Raw genomic sequence first — 25196 nt, 5'->3', positions numbered from 1 at the left:
GACTCAGCCGATCCAACATCTGGATCGGCTAAGCCGAACCTCCGGCAGGCTACTCGCTGCTGTTCTGTCTATTCTTATAGATGCCGAACAGCAGTGAGTGAATGGAAGTGAGCAGTGGCTCGGCTGTTCTGCTCGGTCCCTCAGAGGGACCGAGCAGAACAGAAAAATAGTTTAAAAAGTACAAAAAATAAATAGGAAACGATTGTGCAGAGCTAGCAATGACAGCTAGCTCCGCCCAACAGTTTTCTATTGGCCAGCGGTTCTGCTGCCGTCCAAAAAAAATAAAAATAAAAAAAAAACTCACCCAGGCGCTCTGGGAGTCTCGCGCTCCCGGCTGCCCAGGAGAGAAACACTGCTTTTTCTTTTTTTTTTTCTTTATTCTGACACGGAGCCGTGTAACAATAGAAAAAAATTAATACATTTGACCATAGGAATGCATTGCTAGATTCCTATTGGCTATTTCAATTTGCAATAGCCAATAGTAAACTAGCATGGAGCTGTATGGGCTATTGTGAATAGCCCGTACAGCAGCCCTTCGGTTCTACTGAACCGAAGGGGTCCTGGGGCCGAAGCTAGCCGAAGGATCGGCCGAAGCTACGGCTAGATCCTTCGGCTGCTTCGTGAATAGACCCCTATATTTAAAAAAAACCTCATATATTTGTAGCTACACACTGGTAAATAAATAGATGTAACTAAAAATAATGATAGTGTAATTACATTGATGCAAGTTTCCATAATAAGGCAAATCGCTGCTTTTGTGCCTATGGAATGTTGATACCTTAAACCTGGCCTTCCGATACCTTTGCATATAGTTGGATGTTTAAAGTAATCTGACACAATATTTACAGGAATATATGCAAACCATGTTAGGCATCTTTTGGGTCTTACCTGTCCCACCTCTTGTACGCAATGTTCCTGTGTGTGACGAAGAATTCACGCCTCCAAAGACTGTAAGTCCCTGCCCTGCAGTCCCATGGAAGTTATTGTAGTTTGGAATGGTGGTCACAGTGAAGCTAGGGTAGTGCTGCGGGGTGGGGTCTGTCCCATAGCGATATCCTAAGCTCTGCGTTAAACTGTTATCTCTTTCATCTGTCAGTTTGGTTGCTTCTTTATCCTTGCATTGCACACAGCCCATTATCTATATCCCTGAAATCAGAGAGAAACACAAGAATTAAACACAAAGATAAAAATTCTCTGTTTAGACAGTTTACTGTGAATGGGAGTCAATGATCTTCAACACGTTTATAGCTGGAATGTCTTAATTACAGGTTTTCAAAATGAAATGCAACTTGTATTTACGAGCTGCTCTTTTACCGTACTGTGATGGGAAGAAACTATCAGTGTCTATGTTACAAAATGTTGTCCTAAGAAATAATGTTTTCATGAAATCTTCTGTTGCACTCTTTACATAATTTAGTGTATTCCTATTTTTAATGGGTTTGCACATGTAAGAAGAAACAGGGAAACACATACAGTGGTGCTTTGTTCCCTCATACATAGATCCATGCCATTCGGTTCCTCACAAACCATATAAACCTTAGCTGCTCAAAAGCCAAAGCAGACAACTGGGGCACCCAGTTTTCTTTTCTTCAGCACTTTGGCCTTGCAGATCCATTGATTTTATTGAATTTCTAAAGCAAAAGCTTTGGTGCACCAAATAGAATTCTGAAAATCAGAGCTGCTCCCAGCATCTTAACAGAACGAATGCTTTAAATGTTCTGCAATATGTACACCTAATATAAAGACATTCAACCTGCACCTTGCTCTAATGGAGATGGCACCTCAGGTTACAGGCAGAACATGCCATTGCTCCCTAACACCTTTTGCAGAAGCGCATAATGCATATAATCAGCACAAGACGTCAAAGAGCTCTGGCATTAACCAGAAGGGCTAAAAGCAGTAGGCGGTCCGGTACAGGTCGGGCAGGCTGCGTTCTTACATAATTCTGTAGTCCTAGCACAGGAGCGCACACACGGAGTGACTCCATGGAACACAGAGGGAGGATGGAGGCACTTGCAGAATGGAAGATTCCTCCAGCATTCTGAACTCTGAAGATTTTTAAGAAACAGCAGCCCAGAGGTCCCAGAGGTGGATAACAGTAGGAACCATACTGTAGCATTGATTTATTTTAAAATATGTCAGGGTTTAATATCACTTTAAGTGAAGTCCTGAACATTGAACCCTGCACAGGAAGTAGTTATGGAATTAGGAACTGTAAAAAAGTACTGCACAACATTACTCCTCTGTCCTTCCAGTCCTAGAAAGGAGAATTTTTAAAAATGTTTACACATTCAGGCCAACCAAATTTCAGTTATTGATCATTCTCTTGGGTCGAATCACCTGCTACCTGCTTGTAGCTCCTAGCAGTGACGTCAAACTACCATAGTTGCCAGATCTGCTACCATTTCTCTGATAGTCCACTATTACGTGATCCACTATGGATTGAACCCTAAATTGCAAACATGATCATGATGTCTGCAATTACAAATGTCTGAACAGTACAAACAAGAGGAAATTACAGTGCTAGCTGCTTGCGCAGCCTTATTTAGATCCACTTTTTATCTATTATTTCCCTAGATGGAAACTGTGTGCCCTTATAAACATTGATTTAAAACATTTCCTTGTAATAGGAATAAAACACATATAATCAGAGGTATAAAAACTGACGAGCATGCACTGTACCATTTGTGTTTCCACTGATTTTCCACAAATACATTTTAGCTACACAGATGAATGTTCTTTCACACAACATGGAGAAAGGGAATCATATTAGTAAGCTGTTGTGTTTTAGTCACATCCACCCACTGCCTCAATCCTAATATTTCTAAATCTGCCAAATGACATGCAGCCAAAAAAGTGAGATGTGTCTACAGAACACACGTTGCCACGCTACACACATGCACTGCAAAGAACGTGGGATGAGGTAAGAGAATGTTCTGTACAGCTCAGCATCCTCAGATCATGTTGTTTTTTAACAGGATACCAATACCATCACATGCTGCCTGTGGATGCACTCCAGTAATGTCCTACAGACACAGGAAAATAATAACTAAAAGATAATGTTGCATTCCATCTTACAAATACTTGTCCTATGAATATATATAAACAGGGTGAAGAGTTTGGAAAAGGCAGGAATTAACAATTTAGGACAACATAGCTGAACTGGAAAATGAGCTGAATTGGAGAATTTTTCCAAATCAGCGATTTTTTCCTAGATTGTTCACTTCTCCTGCCTGTGAATAGCCCGGATAATCTCAATGGACCTGATGTATCAATAACCTATTAGTAAGAACTGGAGTTACTTCAAGTCCCGAAGACTGAACATGATTGGTGGTTGTGGGAAAGTAACTTGAATTCTTCTTAAAAACATGTAGATCCATTTTGCCCAAAGTGGCATTACATCTCTACAATCACTTTTAACATATACAGTTGTCAACCGTGTCTAAGAACTTGCTACAGCTAAATTAAAATGTTCCTATACTGGAACTCTAGCCAAAATTTTATTTTTAGCTTTGAAGACTTTTGAATGGTTGTGTCCGATTTTCATTGTCACTTGTGTCCTTGCTGGACTGATTTCTCCTCACTTTCAAGTCCAGACAGGAAGTGAGAGGAATTATCTCCAATACAGCAATAATACATGTCAGAGATCTATTTCCCACTTTAACAAAAACTTTTTTTTATTGTTGTCTGTGTCTCTGTTCTCATTCACAGCATTAACCCTTTCCCTACTACCGACGTAAGGTATACAGCAGAACACAAACATTTCCAGCTGGCCAGCTCAGTATGCCATACATCAGCTGCATTCATCCTTCTGCTATAAGCTCATGGTCACTCCAGCAGAAGTGTCCCCTGATTCTTCTGTGTAAATGAACAGCTGTCATCTGTGGCTCACAAGCCAATTATGACAGCTATTCATTGAAAATCACCCCCCAATCATGCCACCACTACTGCCACTCTGCAGCTCTCTCCACCGATGGGAGGCGGCTGCATGCTCCGGTCTGTGTGCCCTCCGATCCCTGCTGTATCAGCAGAGACAATGGGGATCAGAGGGGATACACATCCGAACATGAAGCCGGCACCCAGCGGAAGAAAGAGCAGCTGTGACTCTCCTGTGACAGACGGGAGGGAGGCGGGTGTTCAGGATGCCGAGCAGAGGATCAGCAAATATGAGAAAAAATGTTTGCTGATTCGGATACAGTCAGTGAACCCATGGCATTCAAAGCCGCTTTCTCCAAGTAGTAGCATAGGGTGCTGTGGCTGTTGATGGCTAGCAACCGTCACTATCAAAGTAAAAAGTGAGACCCCGGCACTCCAATTGCAAATCATAAACGTCTGTTTATTTATGTAAATGCAGCATAAATGCACTCCGTGCAACGTAACTTGTTCTGCCTGATGAAGGGGATCCTTAGAGCTCCCGAAACGAACGTTGCACGGAGTGTATTTATGCTGCATTTACTTCAATAAACAGACGTTTATGATTTGCAATTGGAGTGCCGGTGTCTCAATTCTTACTTTGTTTGCTGATATTTCCCCTCACAAAGAGTAGGAGAAGTAGTAGTAATATAGAGTAGGAGAAGCAAGTAGAAATTTTAACCCTTAAGAAGCCAAGTAGAAACCCTAACCCAAGTAAAAGCAATTTGAACTGCAGGAAGCATTTTTACATTTTTGTTTAGCTTATGCTATGTGAATGAGAACATATAGCGATTATAAAATAGGTGTTATCCGAATTTGCTTGCAAAAGTGCAAATACACTTTAAGAGTCTTTTATTCCCTCCTTTCTTTTCATCTTACATTAAAAGTGCACAGCCTACAGTTTTTTATTCACCAGTCCTTACCACTTGGCCTAACCAGCACCCTAAGAAATCCTCTGGTTGACATAAACCTGGTGCTCTGAGAGCCCCTGTGAATATTACAATTAGGTAATCATAAACACACCCATCAGAAGAAATAGGGTTGATTTGCTAAAGGAGTTGAGCATGATGTGAAAATTGACTGACGGCCTTTTCCAATGAACTGCGCTTTTTGAAAAGCACATGTTTTTTGTAAACATGGCACATAAAGAACAATTGTTTTCCATATGTGCTGTTCACACCATACATATTTGGTGGTGCGCAGAAATGTGCAGCTCAATCCAATCATGTGCATACACATTTTCTAAATGTTCCTTGCACATAATTGGGCATTTTCTGCAGGGTAAATTTTCACTTAGCATCACCTCATTCACTAAGTTGAGTGAAAACTCACTTTGAAAAGTGACAATTTAACTTGGTAAATAAACCCCAAAATGCTGGGAAGAGGCTGCTGACTAAACCAAAGGTAGTCTCAAAACCTTGCTCAATCTAGTTTCAGAAAATAATGGAGAAATGATTTGTTATTTAAATTAGGGTAAATTGATTGTAATTGCTTTTGCTTTTCATCTTGTATTAAACAAGATTTTCAAAAACAGAAAATTAAATAGTAGGAAAAAAATGTGTGACATGTAAGATTTTGAAGTACTGTCTGGGGAGGAGAATTCCGAAACAAAGATTATTGCCTCAGGAGACAATTAAATAAAGCTTCCTAGGATCTAAAACTGTAAATGTAATTTTTTTTTACATAAAAGGCACATAATGCAACTTGGTTCATATAACTAGCAAGACCTTTCCTCCCTGTATAGACCACAAAAGGAAAACAATTCATACCACAAAGACAACCAGCTGTATTAATATACAACATATTGAAACAGATAGAACATCATAAAGTACATTTACATTTTACAGAGTCATAGACATATGATTTTGTGTACTAGAGCATTTTCTTTAAAAGGAGACCAAAACCCCTTTCATTTAGCACTATATCATTGTGTGTTCTAAGGCATCTTAATGTCTCTTAGGCCTCTGTCTCAGCAACATCCTGCCATCAGGACAGGAAATAATGGCCAATGTGAAAATTAGTTAGAAATGTCTAGACCTATGACATGCTTTTTAGAAAGACAAGGGAAGAATATGACCAGTGCAGAGGGAAAGTTGTGTTATCAATTAATAAATACAAAGCCACGGTAAAAACAATGGATCACATCTATGAATTTTCAGCCTATGGTATCAAAGAACTTTGCTAGGTTTAAGAGAGCTAAAAAAAGGTGATTTAGTAATCTGGGCATGATCTTTAAAACAAGCTCCACCGATATTAAACACAATCTCACATACTTATGCATTACAAAATCACTAAATGTATTTTTACTTATAACTAGCATAAGTACCTCAAACTGTCTTAATATTAGCTGCCTGTAATCTCATGCACAGAAGCACCCAGACTGGGAAAGATAGGGGCACCACTCTGAGCTAACTGTGGCTTTACTACTTTGCGCAGTGCTGTCAGTTTAACAAAGAATTTGCTCAAAGGAAGGGACAACATCATAAATTAGTCTCTATCCTTGTCTAGTCACAAGCAGTGCAAAATCAAGAGGCAAAAGCCTATTTGGAATGGCAAGAGGTTGAAGCAGGTGGCAGACAGAAGCGTGGTCAGACAGCCTAGGGGGTCAATGCATGCAGCAGGCAGAGATGTAATCCATAATACAGGTCAGAATCCAGCAAACAAATACAAATCCAGTAGTTAAAGCGCACCTTTACACTCAAAAATCAAATTCTACCATTGCACTCCTCTATGTATGATGATTAATAAAAAAATAGGTATGTCAGATGTACAATGCTGTGATTTTGAAATACTTACTCTTGTAGAGCATTCACTTCCTGCGTTGAAAGTGCAAATTACTTCAGTTCACTGGGATTGCCTTGTCATCAGCAGAACATTGCTGTGAAATTTCATCTGTAATCTCACAAGGTCTCAGGGAAAGACATTTTCTTCCCCTGAGATGATGTGCATGGTCACATGTCCTAGTCACATGTGCCAGAAATATAGGAAGTAATAGGAGAGCTAGTAATCTGCCCTTTGTAAACATGGCCACTGTCAGACTGGGACTGGGGAAGAAAAGAGAAATAAGGTATGCAAAGATGGCAATTATCTAGACGTATGTGTTTGTAGATTGTCATTACTAAACATTTCTAAAGGTCTGTTTGTTGTTATTTTAAAGGTATGGGTATAGGTCCGCTTTAAGCTGACACCAACACAATGAACCTGTTGATAAGGCATGGGTTGGAAGTTCAGCGTTCCCCATATAGGTAGTAAATGAGGCTCAGGTGTGCAGTGCAGACTTGCTGCAATGAACAATAGCGACCACCTGTGATGGTGAAAGCTCAAGATTGGTCGTTACAAGGAGAGAGATCTAAAGGTGCCCATACACTTCACCATTCTCGTACGAGAATCGCGGGAAATCCGGTGATCGTACGAGAATCGTGCAGTGTATGGAAGGCATGCGACCGTTTCTACTGTACGGTTGCACGTCTTCCGTCGAACCAGCAGGCTAGAAAACCCGCCGAGTTAGTGGCCTGCTGGTTCGACAACTGCCGAACGGGCCGGTGTGCGCACACGCACACAGCCCGTTTGCAGTCATGGTAAGCCCGCCCCTCATTGCAGTCATCGTAAGCCCGCCCCTCAGGGGGGCGGGCTTGCGATGATCGCAAGTACGATCTGCCTGTCCAAGATGGGCAGATCGTACGTTTTTTAAAGTACTTTACAACCCTCGCAAGACAAAAGTCTTGCGAGGGTTGTAAAGTGTATGGGCACCTTAAGCCTTGAGATCATGGAGTAGTGGAAATATGTGGCCTTGCCCAGATTAAGCTATTTTGATGCATCCCACTATATTTGGAGAGAAGTAAGCATAAACAATGACTAGGTAGTATAGGAAAGGGGTGAGGAGCAATCCTTAACCGAGTTTATTGGCATGATGCATGCTCCCCTAAATGGACTTACGTATTCTTTAGTAATTTTAGCAGAATGTGGCCTGAACTATGTGGAGAGTTCACTGAATACTACAATCAATTGCTACAAATATCAAAAATATATACTTTTTATACCTCACAATTAATTACAGTTTTAAATTCTACACCTTCACTAAACTTTTTTCTTCACCTATTTGTTAAAACCATTCAGTCATCTTTAAACAGGCAGGTCCTCATAATGAAAATATTCTGCTTCAGTTGAAGAAGAGTATGTGTGATCTAGATATAATGACAACCATTGTTCTGATGTGCAGAGAATGCATCAGATCATCTGTTTATAACAATTTACTGTCTTCAATATAGTAAATTCCCAGACAGAGAGGAATCAGGATTATACCATTGACCTTATGACTGGGTCATCTTCCAAAGATGTGACCACAACAGTAAATCAAGAAGACATCAGTTAGTGCTGCTTCTCTGTCTGTCTCCTTGTTTAATGCTCTCAGTCAGGGGGCCATTTAAATCCCTCCTATAATTTTTCCCAAGAGATCCAATTTGTCTAACTAGCATGCTAAATAAAGCCATATTTTGGTATGTATACATATATAACAATCACTGGTAATGTACTTATTTCTAGGAGCATCTTATAATATAAACTGAGCCAAAGAGAGTCTAAATGTGCTTGTACCTCACGTTTCCTAAATTGTAGTGAGCAAAGAACTGAAAATGTGAGATCCAAAATGCCTATTAAAAGAGTAGCATAGAAAGTAGTTGACAATACCACAGTTAATTAACACATTTAAAAGCTGTACTTGCCATTAATATACATGCACAGCATACACCATTCTCCTAAATTAAAATTCCAGCCAAAACAAAACAGTTTTCTTTAGATTTAGAGTGGGGATAGATTAGGACCTTTGTCAATTACTTATTGCTGTCTGTGTCACTAATGTGTAGATCTACCCTCACTATCTTTCCTGGTAAGCATTTTCACTTGGCTGGAAAGTGATGGGAAATCCATAATTTTACAGTTGCCACTGGAAAAGTTGTACAGGCGGATATCTCACAATTGGGGCACTTGTCCTGATGATAACTGTCAGAACTGGTATTGCCCCTCACTTCGGAACATTTCTTCTTTTATGCCCTTAGAAAAGGAAGTGAGAGAAAATCCCCTGATGAGGAGAACATAGGGAATAATAAAAGCTTGACACAAAAAGCACAGTACCATTACATCACAGAGTGGAGCTTTTTCAATTTTATTAGCTTTTTCAAAATTTCCGTGACAAAATAACAATGACATGTACAGCATTGCACCTTTTGAATCAGTCTGTATGAAGTGTGAGCAATAAAACTAGGGCTTTAACAATACCTTTTTGGAGACATTTTGGTGATGTGATCAATTAAACAATAAACACCGAGGAAAAAACAGCAATGGTCATGGCCATGAGAGAACAGAACCATATATAAAGTGACAGAATCCTTACAAGAAAAGACGGGACACACCTGTGGTATGTAGTTCACTTTCCTGATTAATACTTTACAATTAGCAATTAGATATTGCTTGATGTTCTAGACACCTGATTAGCTTTTCTCTAATGCTATTTCCACGTCTCCACATAAAACAGCTTATTAGTAAGGTAGCATATGTTGTAGATATCTGACCAAGATATGAGATGTTGTTGGCACATGCTCCTGAAAGGAGTCAGGGAGGTAACATTAGGGGATTTTGTGCTAAAGGAGTTAGCTTGTTTATTAAATCTAAAAAGTTATGGCGTTGGCAAAACTTTAGCCAGTTAAAAGAATTCTCTAGGCAATATGCATGTATTGGTTATGAAATCCACAATTCTACACAAGTCATTCTTGCTCCACTAGTGAAAACAGGTCTCCCCCATACCAGATATAATATCTGAGTTAAAAGTCAAGAGTAGTTTGTGTATTAAGGAATACCTGGGTGACAAATAATCCTAGATGGATAAAAGGGAATGACAAATGATAGGCCACAAGTGGTCTAGATCTTGGAGAGATTCTCAGAATAAGGTTCACTGATCTCTGCAAACATTCCCTTGTCCTGATTTGAACCCATAGTGAAAGTCAATTCTGAGGATCAGAGCCACTTGAGCATAGTAGTAATAGAGCACTGCATTTATCACTATAACAAGAAATGTTTAGTAATGGCAATCTATAAAACACATACTTCTAGATAATTGCAGGCTTTGTATTCTTTGCATACCTTATTTATCTTTTCTTCCCCAGTCTTCTGACAGTGGCCATGTTTAGTAAGGGCAGAATTCTAGCTCTCCCATTACTTCCTGGATTTCAGGCACATGTGGCCTGAGAAAAATGGAAAATGCCTTTCCCTAAGATCTCATGAGATGACAGATGAGATTTATCTGCTGATGTAACTTTCCCAGGATGCAACACTTGGGCACATTACATCATTTGTGCTAGAACTAGACCAGGATGTAGATGAACTCTATTTGTAACTAAATCAAAATCAAGTTTGTTTAACTAATGCATGTAATATGATTTTAAATCAGCATGCAGAGCTGCATGCTGATGTGATTTTTAGTAAAAGCGGCTAAAGGTCCACATAATGAGACTCTTTCTACTTAATTTGAATTTCCAGGTCATGGCCTGGAAACCAGCTCTGTGTTTGGTGTTGATGGGTATACATAAAAATGCAAAAAAGATATAATACTTTTGGGAACATTTTCAAAAAGTTATTCGGAGATGTCTTCCTTGAGTTTTTTTAATTGATGGCATACAAAGTTGTACTGAGGATGTCACTTAAATTCCTAAAAAAGGAAGCAACACTGGATTCCACTTAACATGTTAGCTAGTGTTTAGCGGCTGTACAGTGGTAAGAGGTAATCTGACTACTAGGCATTATTATCCATGAGCGGTTTTAGTTCCATGATCAGACCCACTATATAATATATGGCGGGAGATGACAGTGTGAGTGAGTGACAAAATCCTCCCACACAAACCTGATATCTAAAGGCAAGACAACATATTTTCTTAATAACAGAAAAGGGCTTTTGTTATGTTACATGACCATTCACAAACCCTGCACAGTGGATACCCACTTAAAATGTGAAAAAGCTAACTTCTGTTTTGTATATCTCTTGTCACTATGTTTAGCTAAATAAACTATAAAACTGCAGAAAGTTAATTCACAGGATATCCCACATAATTAGATGGTTAGGGATCTAAATGTGACCTGTCTGTGACTCCGATGTCAATACACAGTCTTTGTCGGCAGCATCAGCACCACATTATGAGCTATAGGACAACAGCTGAATAAGAAAACAAATACGCAAAAATAATTTATAGATCTTGATTGCAATTGTTAATGTTTATAATGACAGTATTTCATCAGTGAAACATTATTAAAGGCTGCTGTTCAACATTTATTCTTCTCAATTTAAATAGATGTGACTTTGACCAAATAAGGGTAGACTGGAACAGATGTTAAGGCTGGGTTCACACCTGGATGTACGAAATATGCGCGTTTGTCGCGTGTTTCGTGCCGCACATTTTTACCGCGATTTGCGGTAAAAGAAACGCATGACAAACTTGCGTTTCTGAGGGCTATCCGGCTGTATCCTAATGGATACGCGCGCCAAATACGCCCCAAAGAAGCTCCTGTACTTCTTTGGGCGAAGGCTGTTTTTCAGCGCGTTTCCACGGAACCATGCCCATAAGCAATTATTGGTTTTCACATGTTGAGCGTTTTACAGCGTGTAGGAACACGCTGTAAAACGCCCAGGTGTGAACCAGGCCTAAGAGATAGGAAAAGGGCTTAAAGTACATGTAAACCCCAACTAAATGACGATTATTTTGCCAAAGCATGTGTATAAACAATTAGGTTTTTTAATTTGTTGCATAATAACACTGCTGATTTCCTGAAGTCTCGTTGCAGTCACTTCCTGCCTACATGTATGCAACCGAGCAACTGCTACACGGCCTTTCTTAGGGAGGGATTCCTGGTGGTTACAACAGTGGTCCATAGCTATGCAAAGTGTGTTGGCACATCTGTTTGTCGTCTCCAATGAGAGACCACGTGGCAGGGTGACCATGCAGGAGAACAATTAGGAGACACGGACAGAGCGTTATCACACTGCACCAGGAGATTCATCAACAAGGACCTTTATGGTAGGTATTCTTTAATGAAAGCTGCAGATTAAAAATGAAAATTACTTTTGAAATTACTTTTATATGTTAAAGTGTACGTGAGGTTACAGTTTACCATCAGGACCATGTTTCATGTTACATCCATATTCAGGGTGTACCATGAAACATGGTCACCTTGGCATCCCCCCTTCTAACCCTCATTTACCTGAATTGTAGACTTCTTCTGCTGCTGTATTTTGAATTTGGCAGAGCTGTGCGTGGCTCTGCCCACACAGCCAAGTCCCTTCAGCCACCACAGCTATATCGGGTGGCTTCACGTGGCTTCGAAGTGCAGGAGGAGTTCGACTCAGCCGATCCAACATCTGGCAGGCTACTCGCTGCTGTTCGGTCTATTCTTATAGATGCCGCTCGGCGGCATTTGGCTCGGCTGTTCTGCTCAGTTCTGCTTCCGTCAAAAAAAAAAAAACATTTTCGCCATAGGAATGCATTGCTAGATTCCTATTGGCTATTTCAATTTGCAATAGCTAGTTTGCTATTGGTTATTGCAAATTGAAATAGCCAATAGGAATCTAGCAATGCATTCCTATGGTGAAAATGTTTTATTTTATTCTGATGGCAGCCAACGGCTTCATGTCAGAATAAAAAAAAAAAAAAGGAAAAGTTTTACTCTGCTCGATCAAGCAGAGTGAACCTTTCTTGGAAAAAGTGTTTCTCTCTTGGGTGGCCGGGAGCAGAAGACTCCTGGAGCGCCCGGGAGAGTTTGCTGTCTGGTGATCAGTGTCCCTGGTTAGCTGGGAACCAGGGACGATGATCTCTCTGCAAGTGGCCGGAGCCAGCCGTGAGATGACGGCTGGCTCCGCTGAGCTGTCAGAAGCATGCTGTCAGTCGGCCAATTGGCCGGCCATTAGGCCAGCTTCGGCTTTCAGCGCGGCTCAGTCAAGCCGAGGCATATGCCTTCGCCTCGACTGAGCCGCTCAGCCAACTTCGGGAGCTGTACACGCTATAGGGAATAGACCGTTCAGCAGCCCTTCGGTTCTACTGAACTGAAGGGGTCCTGGGGCCGAAGCTAGCCGAAGGATCAGCCGAAGCTACGGCTAGATCCTTCGTCTGCTTTGGGAATAGACCCCTTACTTTTTTGGGCTGTCTTAATTCTGACAAATTTTCTCATAAATATCAAGTGCCAAATTTTATGACAAACAACCACCAACACTAACATATGCAAATGCAAATATATTATGGTCTAAAAGTCTTTTTTATAAGATTGAAATGTTGGACATAATTGACATCAATAGGTATTCATTTGGGGTTTCTATCTTGTATAGCATTAGCTTTGTGTATACATATATATTTAAAGCAATTTTTTGTCTCAAATAATAATGTAAACTGATATTAAAGTCAAAGAGGGTTTTTCAAAAAGCTGCCGAAGGCAGCCGAGTGAGTAACTCACCCGAAACGAAGTTCGGCTATTCACTTTGGGCTTGTACAGCTGATTTCAGCCGTAAATCGGCTGAAACAAGCCGTACATCAGCTGGCTTTGGTTCAGCCGAACATGCTCAGCCAATCCGAGCCGAACCTCCGGCAGGCTACTTGCTGCCGTTCGGCCTATTTTCATAGGGGCCGAACGGCAGTGAGTAAATAGGCGGCATTCGGCTCGGCTATTCTGCTTGGTTCCTCCATGCTACCGAGCAGAATAGAAAATCAGTGAAAAAAAGTTGAAAAATTTAAATAAATGATCAATTAAAAAAAATTAAGAATTTTAGAAAATAAAGAAAAAATTACTTTAAAAAACAACAATTGGGCAGAGCTAGCAGTGACAGCTAGCTCCGCCCAACTGTTTCCTATTGACCGGGACCTGCTAGAGTCTTCTGCTGATGTCACGGCCGGCTCCGCCCATTTATCATTGTTTAATATCAGTTCAGCGTCCCCAGGTAACCTGGGGAAGCTGATCTGTCATTGCAACTGGGCCCAGCTGTCATCTGCGAGGCACATATAACTAGACAATGTGTGTTGACAAAGTTTATTTACTAAAGAGCATGTTCACTTTGCAAGCACATTTTCACTCTAAAAGGGAATTTTTATCTAGCTACTATGGTGAAGATTTGCTTTATAAAGGATACCCAATTATGTGCAAGAACATAAAAAAATAAAAAAGTAAATAAAATAAGTTTTTTTGCTTGCACATGATTGGATGATGGAAGTCAGCAGAACTTCACCTCATTCACTAAGCTAAAGGAAAATCCCCATCCAAAGTGAACAGTTTATTTGTATTTAGTAAATCAACCCCCATAGATCATTTGGAATCAGAAGTAACAGTAAACCTGCCTTTATATGCCTAGCACTTGCAATAAAGACATAAAATAAATAAATATTCATGTGTGTACAAAATGAAGTGTTTATATGTTGAATAACACACAGCTTCCTCCCTGCCCCATGGATAATGCATGTAAAATGCATTGCAATGCATGACAAATGTACTTTAAAAAACTACATTTTGCTCATTATCATTGCTTCGGGCTATTTAATTTGCTTTATGGTCTTTATGTATCAAAGAAAATGCAAGCATGTGATTTTTGTAAACATGTATTAATTATTGTAACAAGCTTCTGGGCTCTCCAAACTTCTCCTTTAAGTATATGTAATCCCAATCACTAAAATCTCATATAACCTTTAACTGGTTAATGTAATTTCAAGAGTAATTTTCAATATTTTTAAATCAGCTCCATAAAAATAACCCTGTAATGAAGGAGGTTGCAGAGGCACTTCCTCTTATAGGGTGACAACCCTCTGTCCCTGACTTACAACTGTTCTCCTGCGCTGTCACTCTGTCACACATTCTCCAGAAGGAGACTCTAAAAGGCCTTGTTGACGCGCACTGCATAGGCATATTCTACTGGTTTTGCCATTAGGACCCCTGCTCTGAGCAATAGTTGCTAGACTGCATGCATGTAGGCAGATGTGGCTGTAAAGAGGGGGCAGAAGATTAGTACTGACATGCAACAAAAGATAAAAAATGGTGAAAAATTATGTTTTTTAAAGAAAAACAATGGCAACGGATTAGGATGCACAGTGCTTTAGCAAGCTAAATGTTAGGGATCTCTGTCATCCTGAAACAGTAACTAATAAATGCAGAATGTCAATGGCTTTAACAGTAACCTAATGGAGGTGCCTAAAATATTTATTTCCAGAAGTGTTTGCCAAATGCTAATGGTGCCTTGATAAATCCAAATAAAGCCAGACTGTACTTGGCTCCCTTTGCTGCTGACAGTTGCATGATCTGCCATAGCTATAGTTACCCATTTGTTGGAAATCATATACACGAAATAATATAGTTCCCATACCGTTTGAACAAAATATGTCCTCTGTCTATCAAATATACAATCAACTGGTTTTATCTTGTGATTTTTTTAAATAAATGGACCAATTTCTATTTAAATTATTCTAAGCGGAATACTAAATTGCAATACATTTCAGTAAAAAAGGAAATTGGCTCTGAGAGCAGATGCTCCTTATTAGTTACACATGCAGACTATGACCTTTCCATGACTACAGCATGAATAAACTGGGGGGAAAAATAACATAACGTGCACAGCAGCTGGGCTTGGTTTGCACCACTTGGAGCACCGCAATCTGGCTACACTGTGGCTCTGTATAAGACAAACCATGACAAATTACAAAGCCTTACACAGTACTGTGCAGAATTACCGGTATACAAATATTTATTACAAATGGATTGCACCTCTTTGGAAGAGTGCATACATTTGTAAAAGATTTCAGTGTTTGAAAGTCAGCATTCAGTATGATTTGCTCAGTATAAGGTAAATAAATCGGTTAGCAATCAATAAGTGAAGGATTGGTATATTAAATACCAGAGACAGGTACAATGAATACAAGGTTGAAGGTACAAGTCACTTTATATATAATGGAGGTACAGCTTTCTGCGGTGAAACAATAAATTCATGTAAAATAACAACATCAGTAAGTAAATACACACATCTTTGGTTGGTGAATTATTAGGTTGTTTTGTCATGGACATTGGCTGTGTCTAAAAAATATCTTACTTTACAACATACAAAAGCCCTTTGATAGATGCTGCCAGATGGCAAGTTTTCATGTGCTGTGAAATAATAAATGTGTTAAATCTGCAATGACCAGTGGAACCCTCAATGTATTTCAATGCTTATATGTGTCTCTTGGGATGCCGGACAGCTCTGCTTTAGGGGTTGAGTTCCAGGAAATGATCTATAGAGCTATACTGGGGGAACCAATGCCATATAAAACTATTTCTGCTAAGATGGACAGAAAATTTGACAAAAAATCTAACCCGCCTAATCTCAAGCAACTCGGGTCACCAAGTACAATCATTTGTGATCCACAGTGATCAAGCATGACACAAGTCCCCATATTGTAATATCTTACCCTGCATGAGCACCTTCAAGCCACAATGTTAACACCAATCCAGAGAATATACACTCTTTTCAATGCAATGTAATTACAGTACTTTATATTTCCAGTATTAAAAGATGCTTGTACTCGGAAATACAGAAGCTGCCAGTGCTGACCTCTCTTCTCAAAATGCTAAATGGCTGTCATGCTGGTTCAATGGCTTCCATATTTCATAAGTTACACATCTGTAACATGTATACAGATTAGCAGTTTGGCCTTCACTCTGGCTATCTTTTTTTAGTCATCGAATTACTAAAGGCAAATAGGCTGTTTACTTTGCAAGGAAATTTGCACTTAGTTTAGTGAATGTGGAGAAGCACTGCTGACTACCATCATCCAATCATGAACAAGCAAAAATACTTTTTTAAAAATTTTCCTTGCATGCAATTAGGTATCCTTTTCAAAGTGAACTTTTGCCACAGTAGCTAAGTGAAAATTTCCCTGAAGTAGAAAAGCAAGTAAATGTTCACTTTAAAAGGAATTTTCACGTAGCTACCATGGTAAAAATTCACTTTGCAAAGAAATCCCAATAACGAACAAAAGAAAATTAAAAAAACAAAATGTATTTTTGCTTCCACATGATTGAATAATGGAAGTCAGCTAAGTGAAAATTCCCTAGCAAAGTGAACAGCCTATTTGCCTTTAGTAAATCAACCACATTGACTCAAACTATTGAAGCCAGATAGAGCCAGGGAAGTAGTATTCTTATGCTGGGTACACACCTTACAACCATCGCAAGACTTTTGTCTTGCAATGGTTGTAAGGTAATTTAAAAAACGCTGAGGGGCGGGCTTCCAATGACAGCAATGCTGAACGGGCAGTGTGCGCTTGTGCACACCGGCCCGTGCAGCATTTATCTTACGAACATGCCACACACCCGCCGACAATCGTACGATTCTCGGTGGGTTTTGGAACATGTTCCTAAGATAAAAGTTGTGCGACATTACAGTAGCAGAGGTCGCACGCCTTCCACACACCTTGCGATAATCGTACGATCACTGGATTTCCCACGATTATCGTACGATTATCGCAAGGTGTGTGGGCCCCTTTAGAAGACCATCACCTTTGACTGTTTTCATATTTCCCTTGATACAGGTTTGCTTTGAACAAGTAAATTGCTAGAAAAAAATCATCACCAATACAAAATAAATGTATGTAATTACTTTATAACTTATCACCTTACTGACTGTGCATCTCAACTAAGCACCAGCATTGCTTGCAGGCTTAAGAGGATAATTTTGCTCCAGGCAGTGTCACAATTGATTAATAAAACGTCACTAAGATGCATACTTATTGATTACTGCAAGAAAAACTAGCCCTTCCAAGCAGCATTCGGACATTTACAGAAGCCATGTACTGAATACAGTATAAGTACACTGTGTATGCAATAGTAAGGCACAGTACTTCTGCCAGCAGGCTCCTGCTTGTCATTTTTAATAGTACTTTTGAATGGGAACTGCACAGTGTAAATCAACCTTGTGACATCAATGCTGAAGTGATCAAGAAGACATGAATCCTAACAGACAACTCCTTTGTCACGACTGTAAAAATGATTTTATTATATGCATTAGCACATAACACAGGAAAGACGCTGTCACATCCGGACAGTAATCGAGGCAAAAGCTGACTTCACTTGCTGAGATTATTTAAGGAACAGTTGTTGTGGCAGAACTGGCCTGCTGCCGAAAGGTCAGGGGGTTGGCTGGCAAATCTGTGTAGATTTACCTTCTGGAAACACAACAAAGAGCCACTCTGCCGCCTTTTCTTTTTTCATTATTACTTTCAAGGAGTCCCCTTGTCAGTTGATTCTGAGAATATTATGGCCTCATCTTTTTCAAAACAATGCATGACTTCTCCGACTCGGCGGTATATCTACTGCCGTCCAGAAATCAGCTAGGCCCAAGCATAATGTTTGCTGCTGTTTTCACAACTATGGGCCTGATTAGCTATTCTGTGAAATACTTCTACAGAATAGATCTCTTAGGACACAGCCAGTGCTCGGTGAGGGAAGCCAAGAGAAAGGCGCATGTCATAAACATCAAACACAGAGTGCGGCTGCACATCACTTAAGTGGGTTAGAAGGAGGTCGCATCTTTATCTCCAACCCTTGAGCAAGTTAATAACAATGTGAAATTAAATGGAAGTGTATTAAGAATGAAGGGTGTTCCTAACATTAAATGTGGTGAATTGCTTCCAAAGCTACTGTCATCGGTCCGTCAACTACAAAGGCCTGGCCATATTAAAAAGCATTACAGTTAATGACAAATGACTACATAAGTCATGGTGGTTAATATATCATCTACTATAGGCTAGTAAAAGAAAAAAAAAAACATTTTCCTTCTGCCTTTCTGAAATGGATATTATTTGTTCAATAGACTGACAACTACCAAACAAAATTTAGCTCACTAAAGGGCATGTCTATTTAAATTGGAGCTCCAGGATTTTTAAAAATTACACTGCAAGGGTTAAGTGCCCGTATGTCTAGGGGGTGAAAATGAAGAAGAAATACTCACCTGATCCTCAGTCCTGCAGGCTCTTCTCCCCCCGGCCTCTGGCTGTCTAAGGACCCGTCTAATACAGGTCTATTAGATGTGAGAATGTTGAGGGACATATCACAGCTGGAATGGATGGGGAGAGGGGTGAGCATTCAGCAGTTACTGCCAAAGGACCGACGATTGCGTCACAATCTCTTCTTTATTTTCACCCCTAGAGAAAAATGAGCAGTTAACCCTTGCAGTGCAGAGGGTATCCCCACCCCGCAGTGCAAGGATTCATTTTTCAAAGATGGAGTTGTTCTTTAAAGTGTATCTAATCCCAAGAACAAATATGTAATACACTGCAGCTTACCAATCCTTAGATGTCGTTCCTGCATTGGTTTTCTTGGTTCCCTTTATGTTCACCTGGTGATCCTGCCAGTAACACACTACCTGTCCTAGGGTGACAACGCATACACTCTGTACTGTATCTATGGGTACAACGTTGTCACCCTAGCAAAAGAAGTGTGTTAGGACTAGAGAAACCGCCCCCCCACCTTCTTTTACACAAAGTAGTCCAGAAAAATAACCAGGAACAATGTTAACTAATTACAGTACAGAGAACGCAGACTCAACAGGTATTTTGTGGACTTATTTAACAGAGAAAGTGCTTTTAATTTGAGTATTTAACAGGTCAAAAGGGACAAAAGTGCATGTATATGCTGTATGTGTTTTCTTTTCCTTGACATTGAATGAAGCCTTCCTTTGAGCTTTGTATGATACCTTCTATTTGCAATATTTTGCAGAACGTGTTTTTGTTACTGGGGAACCATTTTATAAAATTGAGTGTCAGTTGTAATTAGCATAATGGTGAGTAGTCACCATTCCCTTGCTACAGTGAGATGTTGGGTATCACCACTGCCAAATATCAGAATATTATAATTGACTAGTTTATTATAAAATAATCCCACTATAACCAAGAAGAGACGTCATCATTTGCCAGCAAAGAAATATACATTTCATTATTCTAGAAATCTCCATTATCAATGGCATCTGTCTCAGTTTGCAGTGTTATACGGTCACTTTGGCGGGCAGACAAGAATAGCTGTACCGTGTCTTTAGATGCTCCAGGCGCTAAACATGACCATGTTTATTAATATAGTGTGCTAATATGGCTCCCAGACATGCAGACTGACATAAATGGCATAGCAGGACTCTTCGTGAGAGTTTACAATCGGCAATTACTGTTCCTGGTACTAGGCTATAATTAACCCCTTCACGCTCATCACCGCACTGCCGCGTCAATAATGTAGTTAAATCAGGTATTCCATGCAGAGTGACAGAGCTATTCTGAGCTGACAAACTCTCACAAAATAACTGAAGGTTCTTATTTTGTATTTTATTACCTTCAGAAAAGCATGCCAGTACTTAAAAGGGCTTCTTTTATGAACCCCGTATTTAGGACAGGTTCTCAGTTTGAGTCTCAGACTGGTTGTGACTTTATTCAAACAGGGAGCAAAATGTCTCTTCTTTTATCCACCTTCCTACTAAATGTCTTAGGCCTTTTCCACACATCCCGATAAGGGGGGATCTATGCATGAATCCCCTGCTGACTGGAACGGATGTCAATATTGTGACATCCGTGTACATCCAGTTTTTTCCTTCATCTTGAGATGGAGGAAAAAAATGATATTACCCGACCCATGTTGGTCTACAGGGAATCGGATGTAAAGGGACTTGTGTCTCTTTACATCAGATTACCCCTGATACGGCACAATCAGGTCTGGTGAAGTGGAACTCTGATCCATTTTTCTGGTTACCAGAAAGCCAGGGGTAACCAGATGTTTAAATCCGGCTGCCCACAGGCTAATATTGGGCTTCCAATCAGGCAAACTTGAAAAACTGACCAGCGGACCTGATCAGAAAGCCTGTGTGAAAGGGCTCTTATCCTTTTTGATTTGTTAACTGACTTTTGTTGAAGGAGCTGGTCCGAAAAATCAGGCAATCAGCTGCAGTCGCTGTTTGGATATTCTGGCAGTGGTAAACCCGCTGTTTAGCATGCATGGGGGAATCGGTTCAATTTCTGTTGTTCAGGTTGAAGCTTTAAAATTTTGGTCAAATTTGTATTCCTATTTGTGATCTTATGGAGATTTTACCATCCCTTCAACACCCATAAAAGAAATGGGAGATGCAGTTTTCACCAGGACAGGAAGAAATAGACAACTATAAAAACATTGTTAGACGTGTGTCTGTGTTTCAGTTAGAGAAATGTTCCATTATGTCGGCAACTAAAGCTTTAACCCTTTCCCACTACACAATTAATAATAAAAAATAAATAATTAAAATAATCATAATAATAACAAGGATTTTGGCAGGAGTTGTGGTTTAAATTGCTAATCCATGGACAGCTATTTGATCCCATATAGCTACTGTGAAAAGAAAATCCTGAACACCCCAACAATTTTGGATCCTTCCTGAATAAACAAGAAAGGCATCATACAAAATGCAAATATGTCCCAGATGGTGTCCTATTAATCATGCAGCATTTAGACAGAGAATGCTACAGACATAAACATCACCAATTCATTCAGATGCACTTATCTGTTACGTGTCATGCCCACGCCTTTGTATTTAAACTACTAGTCGTTATAAGGCAGCAGATTGCTCACCACTGAGAACTGACTAATGCTCCGTGACAAACATTGTAAAGTACCTGTGTACAAGTATTGATCAGTTTAGTCATATTTTGCAGGGAAAATCAATACATAAGCACATAAACAAATAGCATGGGAAGAGGGTTTAAATAAATCATGACTTGACAATGCGACTACAATGTTTCATTTCAGAGGCTGAAATTACTGGGTAAAGTCACTCACTGTGGAGCAAAAGATGTAATCATTTTTTTCCAATATAAAACAAAGTGTAATCACCAAAAGGTAGGTAGTTTATGGAAATTAAAGTTTATATTATTGTCAGAAAAGCTAAGTGTAATTTTAAAATTCTTGGAGGTCTCTTGCTTCTGCCAATTAGGATTTTCATAGACAATATTGCTGAAAAGAAGCAAGCTCTAGAGGGACAATGTGACCAACCTGTCAGATAAAGAGGATCATGTCTCATGTAATTATTCATGAAAGTTCAGTACAAATGGTGTCCACACAAATCACAAATTGGCAGATTAATTTATTCAACATCAAAGTCAGTTAATTAGGTCTTAAACAGGATTTGGCAGGAGTTCACATCCTTCTCCCTGTGCAAACAAATAGCAAGTCTTGTCTCCTAGTGGTCTACTCTTCTTGTATGACCTAGAGAGGTGCTAGCCTTTTAGAGTCTGTGGTGTGGAACTCGGAACGCAGACATCCTTACAAGGCTGAAACACTAGTAGCTGTCCTAAGAGTCAGGTTCTGTATCAGAATATGTGTGTAGTTAAACAAGAAAGAGATAGCATTTTGAGAATAAAGCTCGGTACCTAGCTTACATGTGATGCATATGTAATTTAAAAAAAACAGCTCATTATCAATTCTCAGTATTTTATTTCCTTGCTACAAGGGAAAGAGAATGTTTGTATTTGTTGACAGCGATACCTTAGCAAGCTTATAGTTTAAAGAATTTTTGTGAGCAATTAAAGTGTATCTATGGTCAAAAACGAAAAATAAATATGTATTTCTATATTGCATTTCCATAGGTTCCATCCCCTTCCTAATAACCATATTGATCTAGAAGTTTATAAACTTACTTATTGAAGATGCTCATAGGATGTACTTCCTCAATGCACAGACACAATTTCACTCAGTCCTGTGAATATTCCCCTTCTTGTGCCACAAATCTTACAATGTCTGTCTTCTGAACTACAGCTCAACGTAACACAATGTAACATTATCATTGCTTGCTGGAAGCAATGCATCAAGTATATGTAGTCTTAAAGGAGAACTATGGGGTCAGTGTTTTTCCGCATAGTTCTCCTTAGGGTAACGGGAGGACAGAAACTAGCGTCCTCCCGTTACCCTAAGCTCAGTATACCGCGAGCTACAGCTCGCGGTATACTGAGACGCCGCACCTGGAGCGGATCCCGACGTAGATGACGGGATCCGCCCAGCTGCGTGAGTGACAGCTGGCTCTGCCTACCTAGAGGCAGAGCCAGCTGTACCCGCCCTCTCCCCGTCCGTTCCGCCAGTCAGCGCTGGCAGATCGGAGCGGGGAGAGGGGAATCCAGCCCCTCCCTCTGTCACGGCAGAGAGCCGTGACAGGATCGAGAGGTGAGGGAACCCGGTATGTGTTCCCTCACCTACCGATCTACTGAGCCGACCTGTGACAGTCTCATTGTCACAGGTCGGCTTAGAACTATGAGGTGAGTGGAAATCACTCATCTCATAGTTCTCCTTTAAGAAATTGTGAATTCCTCACATCAACCAGACCAGAAAGAGATGCAAAGCACACTGGGAATCCAGGAAGTTGATGAAAGTGATAGGCAGACAGAAGGCAGCACTTACTACTAAAAGGGATTTCTTATAATATGTATTCCTATTACAATGCTGATGTTATAACAGGATAGTAGATGCTTTGACTATAGAGCTACTTTAAACATTTGTAATACTGGAATCTTCCTGCACAATTATTGGTCAGTTCCACCAATCATTCTAGGCAATAATAGCTTTATTACATTTATGGCTTCTGACTGCCCAAAGAATACAATTCAAAATCCTAAGAACAATATAATAAGCCATTCACAACTCTACCCCAAGCTACAACACCTTTTGCTCTTTAACTCTTCGTCACTTCCCCCCATACTCACCTGCAGAACTTCTGCAGAGTCTCTCCCATCTTCTGGAACCCCAACCTGTATGGTTATCTCCTACTCGGTCTGCCTTTAAACAATCCCTGAAAACTAACTTCTTTAGGGAAGCTGATTCAGCTCCAACCTAACAAATTAACTTTTATTTTCTCCATTATCTCATTCCCACACAGTTATTACCTTTTATATAACTTGCCCTCCCTCTTAGATTGTAAGCTCTCACGCCATACACGCATTGAATTTGGGTCGATTCCTGCTGGACTGACTGAAATCCGATCAATGTGTGTGCACAGATCCCCTACTCATGAGAGAGAATATCACTGTGACAGTGCATAGCAGAGATACAGGTAAAACTCGAATAATAAGAATATCGTGCAAAAGTGTCAGGTCAGCAGTCTTTTCCATGATTGTGATTCCTACTGAACCAGAGAGACCATTTAAAGCAGGGGTGCCCACAATTTTTTGGATTGAGATCTACTTTTCAAACGAGGAGCCCAACGAGATCTACCTCCCTCCTGCGTTCTGAAGTCAATGGCACCACAGCCATGCACCCCCCCCTCCCCCCGCAGTGCATTCGCCTGCACCTCCGCTTCAGACAGGAGGGGAGAGACGAATGTGTCGGATGCTTTAGCGTCTGACACAGTCGGGTACACGGAGCGTGGGACAGGGAGTCGACCCGCGATCTACCAGCGATAGCTTTGCGATCGACTGGTAGATCGCGATCGACCTTATGGGCACCCCTGATTTAAAGGCTCAAGAACCCTTTGCAGGTCTTATGGCTTAATTATCTGATTAGAGTGGGACACTTTGAGCCTAGAATATTGCACCTTTTCACAATATTCTAATTTTCTGAGATTGTGGATTTGGGGTTTTCATGAGCTGTAAGCCATAATCATCACAATTATGACAAATCACGGCTTGAATTTTCTTACTTTGCATGTAATGAGTCAATCTCATATATTAGTTTCACCTTTTAAGTTGCATTAGTGAAATAAATGAACTTTTGCACGATATTCTAATTATTCGAGTTTCACCTGTATATTTTCCAGTAAATGGTAGTTTTACATATTTGACCATTGTAGCATGTGCATGCCAGGTATGACTATAACATATAACTGTGTAGAAGCAAAATTAAGAAAGACTTTCCAATCAACAAATGTTCATCCCGTTTTCAGTTGTTCTCCGCTGTTTGTGCTGTCAGGTGACAGAAGATATATTTTAATATTTAGTGCTCAGGACATATGTAATCTAATGTGAAACATTTAAAAGATCTTTCAATGGTCAGATCATCTGCATATTACCAGCATGTCAAATGTATAGGCACATTTGTCTTTAGGAAGTAAATGCATGTTGAACACTCAGAGAACAAAGCAGAGTTCTTAACATTGGATAGGCTATGAACCTAAATGAGGCAACATTTTCTTTAATTATTCCTTTTTTCTACTGTATATGATACACTTATCCTTTTAAATAGTATCTTGATGACATATTATGCATTGGTGCAAGCTAATACAGATTCAAGGCATTAGAAAGAGCTCT

General features: G+C 40.0%; 1 protein-coding gene across 2 annotated transcripts in view; it reads right to left on the bottom strand.

The window, feature by feature from the left end:
- FYN (FYN proto-oncogene, Src family tyrosine kinase) overlaps nucleotides 1-25196 on the bottom strand; it is a 115606-nt gene that overhangs the window by 40359 nt on the left and 50051 nt on the right. For both annotated transcript variants that reach the window (XM_018560284.1, XM_018560285.1), the window contains exon 3: nucleotides 889-1146. In XM_018560284.1, coding sequence (XP_018415786.1) covers nucleotides 889-1135 — 247 coding nt within the window. In that variant the 5' untranslated portion in view covers nucleotides 1136-1146. The remainder of the gene's footprint in view (nucleotides 1-888; nucleotides 1147-25196) is intronic.

Source organism: Nanorana parkeri, unplaced genomic scaffold (assembly GCF_000935625.1).
Source record: "Nanorana parkeri isolate BGI_ZX_2015 unplaced genomic scaffold, ASM93562v1 scaffold445, whole genome shotgun sequence".
NCBI classification, from domain to species: Eukaryota; Metazoa; Chordata; class Amphibia; order Anura; family Dicroglossidae; genus Nanorana; species Nanorana parkeri.
The sequence above is the reverse complement of the archived record's forward strand: the minus strand, read 5'-3'. Positions and strand labels throughout refer to the sequence as shown.